The sequence below is a fragment of the Balaenoptera physalus genome (assembly GCF_965194825.1).
Source record: "Balaenoptera physalus genome assembly, chromosome: 13".
NCBI lineage: Eukaryota > Metazoa > Chordata > Mammalia > Artiodactyla > Balaenopteridae > Balaenoptera > Balaenoptera physalus.
In genome coordinates, this window is record NC_138892.1 from 9,189,009 (window position 1) to 9,204,673 (window position 15,665).

The window sequence follows — 15,665 nt, forward strand, 5'->3', positions numbered from 1 at the left end:
AAAAATTAAATGAGGTAATAGCCCAAGACCAGACAGAATAAATATTTGGTAAACGTGAACTATTATTATTCCATTTCTTCATGTTAATTTAGAAGTTCTACAATTACTGTTCCATTCCACCAATGGTTGCCTTCCTTTTCCCTGCACTCATAATATTCCTCTCCTACCATTTAAAATAAGATACTAATTCCTCATCTGGAGCCTCTGCTCTCCCCTCCTTCCCCGACTCCAGTAAGTCTTTAAGAAGACTTGCCCCTACGTACCCCTCACGTGTCCCTCACGTACACTGCCTGCAACTAGCTGGGAACTGGTCACCTCTCCTACTGCAGTGTTTGCCCCCAGTGGTCCTGCCCCTCCCCCAGGCTCCATATGCCCCATAGTGGTGGAGCCAGCTGGCAGGACTTGAATGCAAATCAAAGTTCCAGTCCTGCCTCCACCACTCACTGGCTGAGTAACTTGCACATATTTTACCTCTCTGAGCCTCGGTTTCCTCATCTACAAAAGCCTCCCCCAGACACACCTTAGGATTGCTGTGAGGATTAGAGAGTTAATATCTGCAGTGTGCCCTGCAGAGTCACACTGAACATACCACAGCTACTGTCACCCATGTTCAAGGCTGGGTCCAAATGTCATCCCTCCTACCCTCACCCCCGCCCCACCCCGCTCACCAGGACCGAGTGACCTTTCCCTCTCACTCATCTCTCCTACCAGGCCCTGCGCCTCCTGAGCATGGGGTCGGTTCAGACCCTGCCCGACCCCATCCCTGGGGTGGGGTCTTGCTGAGGACCCAACCCCACCACGTGACCTCGGGCCAGGGGCCAGGCCAGGCTCACCGTGGGCTGATTGTAGTGCTCCAGGGACATGGTGACCACATTGAGGCAGATGATGAAGGTGATGAAGATGTCCAGGTAGTGGCTGGTGCACATGGAGTGGATGAGCAGCCGTGTGGGACAGTAGGTGGCATAGTAGGGCAGCCGCTGGGCCTCTGCAGGGGGTGTGGAGCGGCAGGGGGCAGAGCAGCACAGACCACGGAGGGTAGGGGCCAAGGTGGGGGCAGAGCACACAGAGGGAGAGGTGGAGGGGAGGGAGGAAGCAAGGGGGAGAGGCGCCAGTCCACACCAGGCCCTGGGAATCAGTTAGGTCTCCTCCCCCAGACCAGGGCGCCTTGAGGGAAAGGGGTAGGATGTGAGGGAAGGTGGCAAAGGGGGCACCGATTCTCCCCATGGTGCCCATGTGGGGGGTCCGGTCTGCTGGGGGCAGGACAGGGCTCCCGCAGCTCGGGGCGGGGCATCAAGGCTCTGCCCTTGCCCTCTTCCTGGACTGAGCTGCCAGGGCCTCATTCAGGTGGGCAGTGGGGTCACCATCAGACTCTGGGTGGACACCGAGAGGAGTCAGGTCACCTGGACAGGTGGATGCTGGGGGAAGGGCAAGGCCAGGGGCCTGGGGGCCATGTTCTCTGTTCCCTTCTGGCTCCAAAGGCCCAGCGGCTGGGGTCACGCCCCGGCCTCGGCCCCTGCGCCCCGCCCCCCGCGTCACCCACTCACTCCGGCGTTTCTTCTCCAGGCGCCGCAGCCGCTTCTCCTCGCGCCGCCGCGCCTCCTCGGCCTCCTGGTGCTGCCGGCACTTGTGGAAGTTCTCCACCACGACGCCCACGAACATGTTGAGCACGAAGAAGCTGACGATGAGCAGGAAGGAGATGAAGTAGAGCAGCATCCAGGGGTTGTGGTTGGGCACGGGCTGCGGGGACCAGATGGGGCTGAGGGAGGCTGGTCGGGCACCGGGGGGGCCCACTGTGCGGGGCGCGCCCCACCTCGCCGAGCCTCCGTGCAGTGGGGGCACCGGCAGCAGCCTCCTGGGCAACTGGGAGATTTGAAGGAGGCAGAGGTAGGAAGTGCCCACCCTGCTTGGCACAAGTATGGTGCTCAGCAAAGAGAGCCCTCCCCTTCCCCGCCATCTGTCTTCTTCCTCTCACCCACCATCTATCCATCCCCCAACCACTTATTCATCCGTCCACTCGTCATCCGTCCATTTATCCAACCATTCAACCACTTATTCATCCATCTAGAAACAAGGCAGGAAACAAAGCAGCCAGCAGAGGAGAGAGCACAAGCCTGATGGAGTCTGTGCGTGCGTGCGAGTGTGTGTGTGTGTGTGTGTGTGTGTGTGTTGGCAGGGGTGGCAGGCAGGAGGGTACAGACTAAGAAGTGGAGGAGGATGTCTCCACGTGCTCTGTTCCCCCCACATCCCCAAGCCCCACCTCTACCTCCAGCTCTAGAGTCTACGGGGTGAGGCCCAAGAGGCCAAGAGCCCGAGACTGCTTACAGGCCTAGGCGCTACCCGCAGCCCCGATTCCTGCACTGAGGGGGCCCTGTCATGACCAAGAGCAACTCCCTGCTCCTTCTCCCATGACCCCCACAGCCATGACACTGCCAACCCTGGTCAGCCACGTGTCTTGCCTAAAGTCCCAGCCTAGCCCCAGAGGGGGTCCGCACTCTCAGGGGGATCTTGGGAGCGAGGGTTCAGGCCTCCTCTCGGGCCCAGCCTCCTCCCTGACCCCTTCCACCCTCCCACTCCCAAATCCATCCTCACCCAGCAGCCCCGGGAAGTTCCCGCAAGCTCACCTCGCTATAACCCGTCTGCTGACACCCACTGCCCTCAGCTACGCTCCACCCCCGGCAGCATACGCAGGTCTTCCTGACCTTCCCACCCTGCTTCCCCGCGCCACCCGCCTCCTGCCACTCTCCCTCCACCTCTACCCCTGGCCCTGGCCTCAGGACTCCCTGAGCACGCCACTGTCCGGCCCAGGCCTGCACCTGCCGTCCCCGGAGCTGGCTGGCCCCCGGCCTCCTCCCACACACTCAGTTCTCCACACACGGGCTCTGCAGCCCTCCTGGCGGGGCCAGCTCGCAGCGCTCGCCCTGCACAGGGCGGGTTTGTTGAGGCAAACAGAGCCGTGACTTACACCAGCCAGGCAGCGGCCCTCGTGGGGCAGGGTGCAGGCCAGGGCGAGGAGGGGCGGGCTGTGGCTGACAGTGGGAAACACCAGCTTCAGACCCCGGGGCCCCAGAGACACCGTGTCCCTCCCCCACTGCCCGGGCCGGACCTGGCCCAGCCACGCCCACCTGCTGGTCCACAGCGACCGCGTCCAGTCCATTGTACATGATGTTCACCCAGCCGTCCTTGGAGGCCAGCACGAAGAGGGACATCAGGGCCTGGAACACGGGAGGAAAGGGTACGGGGGCAATGGGCGCGGGCAGTTCAGGCTGCATCTGCCCCCGCCATAGCTCTGGGAGGCAGAGGGACAAAGAGGCCTTCCCCAAGTCCAGGGCAGAGCTGTGTCCTCAACCGACAAACCTTTTCTGAGGATGCACTGTGTGCCTGCCATATGCCCTGCAGGCACTGCTGCAAGAGAATGAGCACGGGACCGGGAGTCCTGGGCTCCGGTCTCAGCTCTGAAATTAACTGCACAAGAAAATTCATGAGGTCTTTTCCTCTCACCCACGGAATGGCGCTAACACTTCAGTGACTGCCTGCCATGCTGGCTGGGAGGGTCAGCTGAGACTTTAAACTGGAAGGTTCCTGACAAACATGTGGGGCCCTGCCACCATCACTCCAAGGTTGCCTCTGGCACCTGAAAACAGGAGCTCGTGAGAGAAGTCAGGACCAGCCCAAGCTCTGCCTCTCACTGGCTGTGTGACTTGGGGCAGGCTCCTTAATGTCTCTGGGCCTCAGCTTCTTTGCCTGTAAATGGCAATAATTGCCCCAACTAACAGATTTTAGAAACAGAGGTGATCCCCAGGAGACAGCCAGCCAAGGCTCCTATACAGACGGCAGGCCGAAGCATCCTCAGGATAGATCTCCTGCCCTGAACTGGCCCCTCCTTCCTACCCACCCAGGGCACAGACCCCTCCTCTTCCCTTCCAGGCGGCAATGGTGCTGAGGGCTGCCCAGAAAGGGCTCAGGCCCAGGAGGAGGGCAGGGCAGGGGACAAAGAGGGAGCCCTCCCTGCCAGGCAGGCACACGAAGCCCTCACACACCAAGGGGCAAATGTCCCCGTGAGCCCCTGGATCACAGAGGCCTGAAGTACAGAGAGCCTGGGACCTTGGAATCACAGACCTGCTATCACTGTCCCCAATTACAGACGAGGACACGGAAGCACAGCGAGGGTCAATACCGGCCTGAGGGCACACTGCTGATAAATGGCCCTACAAGGAATCCAAGGCTTCAGGCCATGCTGTAACCTCCCACATGGCTCTGCAGGCTGACAACACCCTACTCAGGGGCCCCAGGGCATCAGCCTGGCATCAAGCATGCCCAGAACGGGAGAGAGCTGGGGACGCTACATAGGAGCCAGGCCTGGGCCTGGCGCTGAGGTCAGGGAGGCAGGAACAAGATCATAAAGGGCCCCCCGTGGCTTTCCCTCAGCCTCCTGGAACATCTCTTTTAAAACATTGTCTTAGGACTTCCCTGGCAGTCCAGTGGTTAAGACTCCGTGTTTCCAATTCAGGGGGCGCGGGTTCGATCCTTGGTCGGGGAACTAAGATCCCACATACTGCGTGGTGCAGCCAAATAAATAAGTAAAACTTAGAACAAAATAAAAATTTTAAAAATTAAAAAAATAAAACATTGTCTTACCAACCACTGAGTTGTTAAGAACTTGAAAACGTACTACTCCTGCAGAATCTGGAGGGGCAGGGGGTAACTGAGACCCAGTTCCTGACCCCATTTCCCTGCCACTCACTGCCCCTCTGAGGCCCCACAGCTCCTTTCCCAGGGGCCCTGGGGAGTGGAATCCCTGGTCATGGGGATGAGCGCTTCATTGGATCCAGTTGGACGGTCCTCAGCAGAGAGGCCCGGGCCCTGGGCCACCCAGAGTTGGATCCGTGCTCCCTTCCTGTGTGAACTGGGGAAGGCACTCCCAGGCTGGTCATACCCAGCCACCTAGGTGGGCCCTCAAGAAACAGGAGCAGTTTGGGGGTGGGGGGAGCTCTTTGGAGGCAGCCAGCTGGGAGCTCTCATCTGGGACACTACCCAGATGGCCGAGCCTGGAAGGCCCCCAGGAGAGGGGACCAAGGGCAAAGCAGGAACTGGGCAGGGGCCTGCCTGCCAACTAGAGTCGGGACCAGAGGAGATGGGTGATGGGAGAAGAAACCCACCCTGGGCCAGGAGCTTGATACACTTTAATCTCTGCCACAGCCTGTATGGTGGCCTGTAACATTCCCATTCTACCAACAGGGAAACTGAGGCTCAGAGAGGCCACACCTACAGTAAGTGGCAGAGCCAGGATTCACACCTGGTCTGACTGACTCCAAAAATGCCTGTCAGGGACCCCCGGGTAGGGGGTGGGGGCCAGGAACCAATGTCCACTAAAGCACTTCCTAAATGCCAGGCACCTGCTGGACACTCTGTATTCAGGGTCCCTAAGCCTCACGCTACCTGTGAAGTGAGTTCTACCCCTACCCATTCTGCAGAAAAGGAAATCAAGGCTTGCAAAGCAGAAGCCCTGGCAGGGGAGGACTGGAGCCTGGTCTGTAATGCCAGGGCTGCCGGCACCAAAGAGCTGTTCCCCCCCCCCCCCCAACCGGGGATGCGTCAGGTCAAGAGCAGAAGGGGGCACTCACCTGGCCCAGGTTGTCGAAGTTGTACTTGTGATGGACCCAGCGGTAGCTGGCGGCCACGCAGTCGGAGCGGTTGGTGATATTGCGGGTGTCTATGCCCAGACAGTGGTAGAACTTGCCCTTGAAGAGCTGGGGGTAGGGACACGGGTCACGGGGTTAGTGACCGTCTTGCCAGTGCTCCCAGGGGGTGGGGGGGGAGTGCAAATCAGAAGAGGGCCCCGCCCCTCGGGGTCACTTCCTCCTTGTACAGCCTGAGCCGACCACTCCACCCCACCGTCTCTCCAAGTCCCCCAGCATGAAGCGGGGCTGCTCGCATCCCATCTCACAAGTGAGGAAACTGAGGCCCAGCGGTGTTAGGCAATTTTCCCAAAGTCATTTGAGGTTTAAGAAGTAGCAGAGCCAAGCTTCACACCCTGGTCTGTCTGATTCTTAGCTCTTCCACAGACCCCAGAGATCAGACACCAGTACCCACACTGGGGATTCGGGCAGAGACTCCACGCGAGAAAGTTGCCTGTACATCCCCGAGAGACAGAGAGAAGTAAAGGGACCCTCTCTAGGGACCCAAGCCCTCTCCATGTCAACTGTCTGGAAGGGCCAAGGCCACTGTCCACACAGGGTCCACACCAAGCCCGTTCTGCCCAGGAGGCCACGCTGTGAATCTCTCGGCAACCCCAAAGGACACCTGTGCATGGGGTTCCTCCAAACCTACAGCCCCAAACACAGGACCAGGTGGGGAGCCTGGGGGCCTCAGCACCGGGTTCAGACCCTCAAGAAATAGGGTCTCAGCAGCAGCTCAGACCGCAGAAGGCCCAGGTCATTCTGGCCACCCCCCAACACACTCTGCGATCTGCCCCACTCCTCGCTGTCCAGCCCTGAGGCCTCATTCTGTTCCTGGGCTGGGCCCCAACCCCAAATCTGAGTCAGCTCAAGGCCCTGCCTGGGTCAGAGACCCTCCGTAACCCCTGCCCCAGAGCAGCCAAGCTCCAACTCTTTAGCTGCCATTCCAGGTCTCTCCCCACTCGGCCTGGCTCGTCTCTCCATGCCAGCCGTAGCCCCGGGGCTCTCTCTCCACACGTGCCCTGCTTCGTCCCGCCTCCCCACACGCTGCCCATCTGCTCCTGACACACCTTCCCCCCGCCGTGACCTGCCCAAACCTCCTGTCTTTCAAGGCCCAGTGCCAAGGCCACCCCCTTCAGGCTGTTTTCCCCACTGTCCCCAGCCCACCCCTGTGCTCCCATTTACCCAGCCTGCCTGGCAGTCAGCCATTTGGGCCGTGTCTGTCTCCCTCCCTGGAATGGGAGCTAACTAGCTGCTGGCAGGGACCATGCTCACCAGGGCCGCCTGGCACAAGGTCTGGAGAGCTGGGCAGGAGTGTGGAGCCTCTTCCCCGACTACAGAGCCCACCCCACCCCTGCCCAGCCTGGGTGCCCCTCACCTGCACCCCCAGGATGCCGAAGATGATGAAGAAGGCACAGCAGATGAGGACGATGTTGCCGATGGGCTTGAGGGAGGAGATGAGTGTCTCCACCACCAGCTTCAGGCCAGGGGCCCGGCTGATGACACTGCAGGCAGGAAGGGGGCAAGGGTACCGTTAGCCGTCAGCCAGGCCCGAAGACAACCCCTACTTGGCCCAGAGTCACCAGAGCAGAGGCTCCCAGGCTCCAGATCTATATGAACAGCAAGGCACTGTGCTTTCACCCCAACCCCTTGGGATCCACACCACACCCTCCTCTAGGTATTAACGCCCAGAGATGGCAGTGAGCCACCAAGGACACACAGGGAGTGGGTAGCAGTCCTGGGGGCCACCTTCAGCCCCCGCCTTCCAGCACCTGCTCCAGGCTCCTACCCCAGGAGCAGGGCCCACAGGCGTGACCCTGGCCCTGCTCAGCTGGTGCTCGGCACTCGCTATGGAGGACTGAGTGGGTGTGGATGGCCGGAGTGAGGGGTCCACTTAGACCCTGGGGGCTTCCTTGGACAGTGCAGGGATCCCCCATCCTCGGACGCGAGGGTCCTCACCGCAGGGGTCGTAGGGTGCGCAGGAGCCTCAGGACCCGGAGGACCCCCAGGATCTTGGCTCCCCCGGCCGAGGCCAGGGACACCACGATGTCGATGATTGACACGAAGACAAGGAAGCCATCCAGCACATTCCAGCTGCTGCGCAGGTACGCCTGCTCACCGAAGTACAGGCCCAGTGAGACCACCTGGGGGAGGGGAGATGGGCGGGGTTAGCTAGACTCCTCAAGAGGGTGGAGCGAGATCAGCTGGGCGAGGGGCCCCGCCCCCTGTTCACCCACCTGAAGCCCTCTCCCCATGGCCAGGCCCCCCACCTTAGGCGGGACCCCTGTCAGAGTCAGGTAGGTGTGGGAGAGCCGGGAGCGGGTGGGCTGGAGCGGACACGTGCCCTGCCGCCCCCTCTGAAGGCGGGCTATAGGTCTCCCCCTACCCAGGGAGCCACTCCCTGAAGCACCCCATTCCCTTCTCCCTGCACATCTGGTTAACCCAATTCGAAGCCACGTGCTCCGGGAAGCATCGTAGATGGAACCCTCCCCCTGTGCCCTGCACCTCCAGCAGGTACCTCCACGACACTGGAAATGGGTTGTGAGCTCCTGGGCAGCGGGCACGAAGCTGACCGCATCCCGCCTTCCCCAGTCCCAGGAGCCCCACCCAGGGGCTGGGACCAAATGGGGGTGAGCCTCCAAGGCCACCTGCGGAATGCTGTTGAGGGGCAGGTGAGTGACAAGCTGAGCGGGGCTGGGCCAGGGCCTGGGGCCCCAGACAAGGGGGAGGAGAGGTCCCAGGGGAAGCCAGGTACCTTCAGTGTCATCTCGCCCACGAAGATGGCTGTGAAGATGTAGTTGGACACAGTGAGGAAGATGCGTTCCTGAAAGAACCGGGAGGTGCCATGGATCCAGGGTCGCCCAGGATTGGGCAGCCTCTGCCTTCAGCCAAGGGGCACCCAGGAGAGGCTGCCACTTCACAGTCCAAGGAGGCGGCCCCCTCTCCAGAGGCAAGCTCCCGGCCACATCTCCCTCCATGGCATCCGGTCTCGCTGGGCTCTCCAACCCTCTCAGCCCAGCATGCTGTCCCCCAGCAGGCCCTGGGGACCTGTCCCTCTGCCTCATTCCTTCCACCGCCCGAAGGCCCCAGCCACTCACGGTGCTGCCGGCCTCAATCTGGGGCCGCTCCAGGGCGATGGTGATGCAGTTGAGGAAGATGAAGGCCAGGACGACATAATCGAAGAGCTTGTGGGCGATGATGGTCTGACACAGGACCCGGAACCTGGGCAGGGTGGGCAGGGGGCCACGTGAGTGTCAGTTTGGCCCTTACCCCAGCCAGGAGGAAGGCACCAGGAACACATGAGAACCAGGATGGCCTAGAGGAAGCTGACCCTTCTTTTCTCTGGCCACACAATAGGTGGCGGCTTTAGGTCTCTGCTCAGGATGCCCACCTGAAGCCACCTCTGCTGACCACCCTGCAAGCTCCTGGCACCACAGGGTGAAGGGCACCTGCCTAGCCCTGGCACTCAAAGCTTTCCAAACACTGGCCCGAATCTCTAAGCCTTGTCCTCCAGCTGCATGGACACATCGTCTGATACCCTCAGCTTCTGCCCCCAGGCCTTCCCTCGGGCTGCTCCCTCCACCTGGACCAGCCTCCACCTCCTTACCACCCCTTCTTCATCTACAGAATGCTGTCTGCCTCCAAAGCCCAGCACAAAGGCCTCCTCCCCCAGGAAGCCTTCGGATGCCCCCCTCCAGATGGAAGCACCCCAGGTTACTGGAAGATTTATCCAACCTGGTACCCAGCACAGGATGGCCTAGACTGGAGGAGATGCCCCCACACGAACCCCTCCCTCCCCTGCAGACCCTCCACTACAGGGCCGGGAAGGTCCTCTCGGGTGTGGGAAACCACCCGCCCGCCCCCCTACCTCCCCACCCGCGCCCCGCCAATGGCCCTGCTTGGCTTGGCAGAAATCTCTCCCTCCTAGATGTGTCAGCCCCCTACTCTAACCCCACCCCGAGCCTGGCCCTGCCCACCTGTTCTCGGGGGAGAAGAGGTAGACAGACCAGTCCTCGCGGACTTCGCACCAGTCAGGCTTGTAGACGTCAATCATCTTGCGGACGCGGAAGCACAGAGTCTGGCAGGGGGAGGACGGGGTGCTGGCGAGTCAGCGCTGCCCAGAGCCGCTCATCTCCACCCACCCTGGCCATCCAGCAAAGTGGGGCCACCGGATGACCTCCGAACTCTCCCAGCAAGACCAGAACCCTCGCCCCACCCAGGGCGGTCAGGGAGGGCTTCTCTCCCAGGGGCGGGCCCAGCTCAGAGGTGGGCAGTTCCGGCCCCGCCCCCTGTTCGCCCACCTGAAGCCCTCTCCCCATGGCCAGGCCCCCCCCTTAGGCGGGACCCCTGTCGGCCCCTCCCACTCCAGCGCCGCCCCTCGACCGCTCCCCATTGCACCCCAGCTGACCTCCTCGTGGTCCCTCCGTGGCCCCTAGAGCCTCACGCACTCACGTAGTCCATCTCCTCCTCGTCCTCCCCGCGATCCCGGCGGTCGTCCATCTTAGTGAAGACGTCCTTGGCGATGCTGGGCATCCTGCCATTGCAGTCCTCGTGCCCGGGGGCCGGGCCTGCCGCCTTCCAGGCAGCCCGTGGGTGGGTGCCCACAGCGGGCACCAGCTCGGCCAGGTCCACCGAATCTCTGGTGTCGAGGGACAGCGTCCGGCGGTGGTGGCGGTGACGGTGCGCCAGGTGGGGACCATGCTGCGCTTGGTGGGCGTGTGGGGCGTGCAGGGGCGCGGCGCGCAGCGGCCCCTCCTCCCGGGCACCCTCGCAGGCCCGGGCGCCGCTGCCGCGCTCCGCCGCCGAGAGCAGGGACTCGTGCTCCGCCGACGGTGGCTTGTGCTTGAGGCTGTTCCAGCTGGAGCGACGGCTGGCCCAGGCCCCACTGCGGCCCCACGGCCCGTGATAGGCGCTCCGAGAGCTGGACTGGGAGGAAGCCCGGGGCTCCGGTCAGCGCCACCACACACACCCACGGTTGTGACTGAAGGGAGCCTGCACACCCGCTGAGGCCCAAAGAGGGATGCCCCCATGGCCAGTGGGTGACAGAAGGGGCTAGACCCCAGGGGTCCTCTCCCTGCTCTGCCTCTCACTCCATCCACATCTACAGACACATGGGCACCTCCACTGTGTGGCTATGTCCCTCCTGCCACCTCCCTTCCCTTGATAAAGGTACAGCAAGTCACGGCATCTTCCCATTTTACAGGAAGGGAAACTGAGGCTCAAGAAGGACTGTAACTTGGTCATGGTTACAAAGTTTGGCAGTGGCAGAGGCCAGATACAAGCTCAGGTCTGCCCAACCCCAAGGCCCAGCGCTTAACCCTACACATTGCTGCTAAGACAAAAACCCAACTCTCTACACCAGACCCACTGGCACTACTCATTCATTCATTCACTCATTCCTTGTTGCCAGGTCCTGCTCTGTCCCTGGGCACCCAGGAGTGCAACAGACATGGTCCCTGCCTGGTTCTGGCTGGGCAGTCTGGTGCCCTAAGCCTAGGTACCAGTCTGAGGCTGGACTGTCAGACACTTCTTCTCAGGGTCCCTCAGCACACACCCAGCAGGGAGCAGCCATCCAGAGCACCTCACGAGGACTCACCAGGGAGCGCTGGTCGTAGCTCACCCTCCCCAGTGACATGACGCTGCTCTTGCGGGAGCCCAAGGCCATTAGCACGGGGTCTGGCTGCAGCGAGAGGCGGGGGGTGGATGCTGCAGCCCCAGTGGGGCCCAGATGTCCACCCAGTGGGAGATTGGGGTCCAGGTGCCCGTTGGGGGTCATGGGGATTGGGCAGAGCTTGGGATCTGGAGGGTTCGGATAGAGACAGAGGGAGGAGCAGACAAGAGGACAGAACAAGAGCAAAAGAAGCCATGAGACAAAGAAACAGACAGGGACAGTAACAGAAATGAAGAGTTTTTCTGGAGAGACCTCCTCCACCAGGAAGTCCTCCTGCTTGGACCCCGTCACATGTGCCTCCCCTCTGCCCCATTTGCAAGGCTCTCAGCTTTATTTTTGGATGAGTGGATCCCTTGCCTTCTGTGTTCAGGGCCAGCTCCGAGCTTCACCCAACATAGGAACCTCACTCCCATGCCCAATGCAGGAAGAAGGCAGAGCCTGGTTAGCCCGGTTACTGAGAAGGACACAGCACGGGCTGGGGAGGTTTCTTCCAAGCTGCACAGTGGTGCTAAACAAAACCCAGGCATCCTGAGGCCCAAGGCTCTTCGCTACAGGCCAGCTGTATGGAGGGGTGAGGGTGGGCTGCAGCCACCCCTGTGGCTAGAATTCAGGAGAGCCATGAATGTCACTGACCTTGGAGATTTAGCAATTCTTTCAATTATAAATGTAAACAACAAACCATAGAGAATGAGCAGTCCTGGAGCCTTGGCGAGGGGAAACCAGATGCTGTGCCCTCTGCCCACCTAGATCTGGGGAAGAGTCCTGGCCTCCTAGGTGACGAGTGGAGGTCCGTTTACCTCCGCCACTGTCCAGGCCCTCCTGGAGCTTGTCAAACTCCTCCATGTTGGATGAGCTCTGGTCCTCGTCCGAGTAGGAGCGATTGGCGTCGCCCTGGGAGACCGTCCCTCACATTGGAACGAAAGTCAGCTTAGCCCTTCCCTCCCTCCTGAATTTTTCAATGGGTGTTTTCACACCCCCCCATTTTACAGATGGGGAAACTGAGGCTCAGAAAAGGGAAGCGAGAAGCTAACAAGGACCTAGGCCACAAACCCACATCTGCCTGATTTTAAATGTCCCCAAAGCCTCAGAAAATGAAGGAGGCAGGATCCAGAATCCCAGATCTTGGGGACTTTAGGATCTCAGAGATGGAGAAGCCTAGGCCTACACCCCTGGGGGAGAGGCAGGGATCCTAGATGCAGACCCCCCCCCACTTGCATGCTTCCTGTGATGGGAAGCTCATCACCTCACTGGCAACCCCCTCCTCTGGAGACCTGTCGCCTGCTGGATGTTTGAATCGCAGTCCTCCTCCATCCAGACCACCCCCCGCCCAGTCTCGTGCAGGCCCCAAAGGGGTGCTTCCTCCACCAGGGCCACAGTCACCTCCGCCTGGAAGCCCTCCACCAGGATGGCCACCAGCAGGTTGAAGAGCACATAGTTGCCGAAGGTCATGAGGGCAACGAAGTAGAGGGAGGCCCAGGGGGAGGTGGAGGCCATGCCATTGTAGAGGACGACGTTCCAGTCCTCCTGGGTAAGGATCTGTGCGGGGAAGGGGGATGACAGCTCAGCCCCTGAGTATCTCCAGGCCCCCCAGCCCACCGGGTGCCCTAGGTGCAGGCACGCCACAGCCCGTGAGCACCTAGAGCACCCGCCCACACACGCTCGGGCACACCCAGGGTCCTCGAAAACCATGGCCCTAGCTGGGGGCAGAGCCGCAGAATCATGCACGTGCGCGTGTGTGCGCGCACACACCCCCCCCCACACACACACATATACACACACACACTGCTCTTCCTGCTGCCCGGCCTGCCCACACCCTCGAGGCCTACGTCACACACTCCTGCCCTGACACGCGCTCCCCACTGACCCGTGCTCCCTCCTGGCTGCTCCCCAACCCCATCCTCTCAGCACCGTACCCCACCACCCAGGGCACAAGCCCACCCTGCCTTCTCCCCTCGTTCCTTCTGCCCCCACCACACCTGTGTGTACACACCCACTCAACCACGGCCACAGTACACGGGAGGAAACAGTCTCAGGGAAGAATCCTAACCCCACAGTCTCAGGGCAGGAGCGAGGGGGCGGGGACGGGCGCCCAGCAGTCAGTCCAGCTCCCAGAGCCAGCGCTGCGCCAGCCTGGCCACTGGAGGCCGGGGTTGAGGGGCCTCCTTGTCAGGCCACTGTTCTTCCCTGGATTCTCTGAGGCTGGGGGCACCTCCAAAAAGTGATCCTGGGAGAAATCCCTTCCCCAGACACCCATGGACACATGCTGGGGCTCACCTGGAACACCGTGACGATGGCCCACAGCAGGGAGTCAAAGTTCTTCCGGTCAGGGACTGTGTCTCCCGTGTCCGTGCGGAGGCTGAATTTGCAGCCAAAGATGTGCATCCCAAGGATGCTGGGGGAGAGACAGAGGTGGCTCAAGGGACTCACACACACCGAGCTCTCTGCCCACCCACCTTGTTTCATTCTCAGAACAACCCACTAAGATGGGAGGGGCCAGTGTTGGTCCCATTTTACAGATGTGAACACAGAGGCTCAGAGGGGCAGTACTCGCCCAGAGCCATAGGGGATTAAGTGATGGTGCCAGGATTCGTATCCAGGTCTGGGGTGTTGCCTGGAGAAGCTCAACCAGCCACACTCCCCAGGTTCCTGCCCACAGGCCTGGCAGGCCCCACAGGTGTGGCCCCAGTGTGGGCGGGACTCACCTGAAGATGAAGATGAAGAGCATGAGCAGCATGCAGAAGGTGGCCACGTTATCCATGGTCTTCATGAGCACCACGAGCTGCCGCCGCAGCGCAGGCATGAAGCGCACCAGCTTCAGCACCCGCAGCAGCCGGAAGGTCCGCAGCACCGACAGCCCGCCGTCCGCCTGCCCCACAATCTCCCAGATGCTACGGCCCGCCAGGCAGGGGTGGGGAGGGGAGAGAGGCAGGAAGGGTCAGAGGGAGGCCGGGAAGAGACGAGGGCAAAGGAAGAAGGAGAGGCCAGGTGGGCGGAGAGATGGACAGCTTCCGTTCATTCACTCATTCATCCAACAGGTATTGTTTCACAGGTCACTGTGTCTCGTGGCACCCTAAAGCCAGGGCTCTGAACCTGGATTCCATGGACCACCCCCCCCCCCCAAGAAGTCTATGGCCCATAAATATCACTGACCTCTTTTTGAGATTTAACATTCTTTTGATTATGAACGTCAACAACAAACAGCAGAGAATTAGCACTTCCTATGACCTTGTGGCCAATCGAAATCACTGATATTTTTCTATCACATGACAGCCGATACAGATGTTTCCAGATATTATTTATGCTCATCCTTTCCTTGGAATGATGGTAGTCACGGACCCACTGCTAGATCTTGCTATTTAATGAATTAATCCAGAAGTACATATATTGCTAAATCACAAATTTTCAAATATTTTGATAACTGCATTTCAGTGTAATTAGCTTCCTTTGATCTTATGTCCTTCATTTACTGTCTGGGGTCAGTGCATTAAATCCCCCTCCCACCCGGCTCTGTTTCTAGGCCCACAGGCTAGGGGCGGGGTTGCGGGGGCGGGGGGGAGGGCGGCACCTGATGATGACAATGATGCTGTCGAAGATGTTGTAGGGGCTCCGCAGGTAGTCAAAGAGCCCGAAGGCGGCCAGCTTCAGCAGCATCTCCAGGGCGAACATGCTGGTGAAGACCACATTGCAGATCTCCAGGATGTTGGTCAGCTCCTCGGGCTGTGGGGGTGTTGGGGAAGGGATCGGGGACCCGGTCAGGCCAGAGGGCAGCCGGGACACCCATCAGCTCTAGAACCTCCGGGGAGGCCCGGCTCGGCCACCCCCGGCTCCATGACCCGCAGGTCAGCGTCCTCGCCGGAGCTCCATCCTCCCCCTGCACTTGGCCTCAAGAACCTTACAACTCTGCCTCATCTCTGCTGTCTTGAGAGGTCCACTGAGATGGGAACACACGGGGCTAACCTTCCACAAAGTTGGCAATGATGCTGGTACTGCACGCTAAGGGCCACATTATGATACCCATTTTACAGATAAGGAAACTAAGGCTCAGAAGCCAGCCAGAGGTTACATGGCTAGACACAGAGCAAGACAAGAAGGCAAACCAGGGGCTGTGGAAACCCCGTTTGCCCGCGACCCTAACCCATTTTGGGAGCACGTGCAGGACCTGCCCTGTGCACTTCATAGGCATCATGCCACTTAGTCCCTCACAAGAGCCCAGTATGCATATGAAGAAGCAGGTTCAGAGAAGGCCAGCCCCCTGCCTGAGACTGCACGGTTAGTAAGGGGCAGAGCCAGGGTTTGAACCCAGGCAGCCTGGCTCCAAG

At 60.5% G+C, this 15,665-nt stretch overlaps 1 protein-coding gene across 3 annotated transcripts in view; it reads right to left on the reverse strand.

Annotated features, from left to right (window-relative positions):
• Positions 1-15,665, reverse strand: part of CACNA1I (calcium voltage-gated channel subunit alpha1 I) — a 118,402-nt gene that overhangs the window by 17,520 nt on the left and 85,217 nt on the right. For all 3 annotated transcript variants that reach the window (XM_082420567.1, XM_082420566.1, XM_082420565.1), the window contains 16 exons: positions 14,912-15,063; positions 14,049-14,234; positions 13,621-13,738; positions 12,727-12,882; positions 12,144-12,237; positions 11,272-11,474; positions 10,128-10,601; positions 9,653-9,753; positions 8,774-8,897; positions 8,431-8,499; positions 7,635-7,819; positions 7,054-7,180; positions 5,622-5,747; positions 3,123-3,212; positions 1,545-1,737; positions 834-985 (listed from right to left, as the gene is read on the reverse strand). In XM_082420567.1, the coding sequence (XP_082276693.1) occupies positions 834-985; positions 1,545-1,737; positions 3,123-3,212; positions 5,622-5,747; positions 7,054-7,180; positions 7,635-7,819; positions 8,431-8,499; positions 8,774-8,897; positions 9,653-9,753; positions 10,128-10,601; positions 11,272-11,474; positions 12,144-12,237; positions 12,727-12,882; positions 13,621-13,738; positions 14,049-14,234; positions 14,912-15,063 (2,550 nt within the window). The remainder of the gene's footprint in view (positions 1-833; positions 986-1,544; positions 1,738-3,122; positions 3,213-5,621; positions 5,748-7,053; positions 7,181-7,634; positions 7,820-8,430; positions 8,500-8,773; positions 8,898-9,652; positions 9,754-10,127; positions 10,602-11,271; positions 11,475-12,143; positions 12,238-12,726; positions 12,883-13,620; positions 13,739-14,048; positions 14,235-14,911; positions 15,064-15,665) is intronic.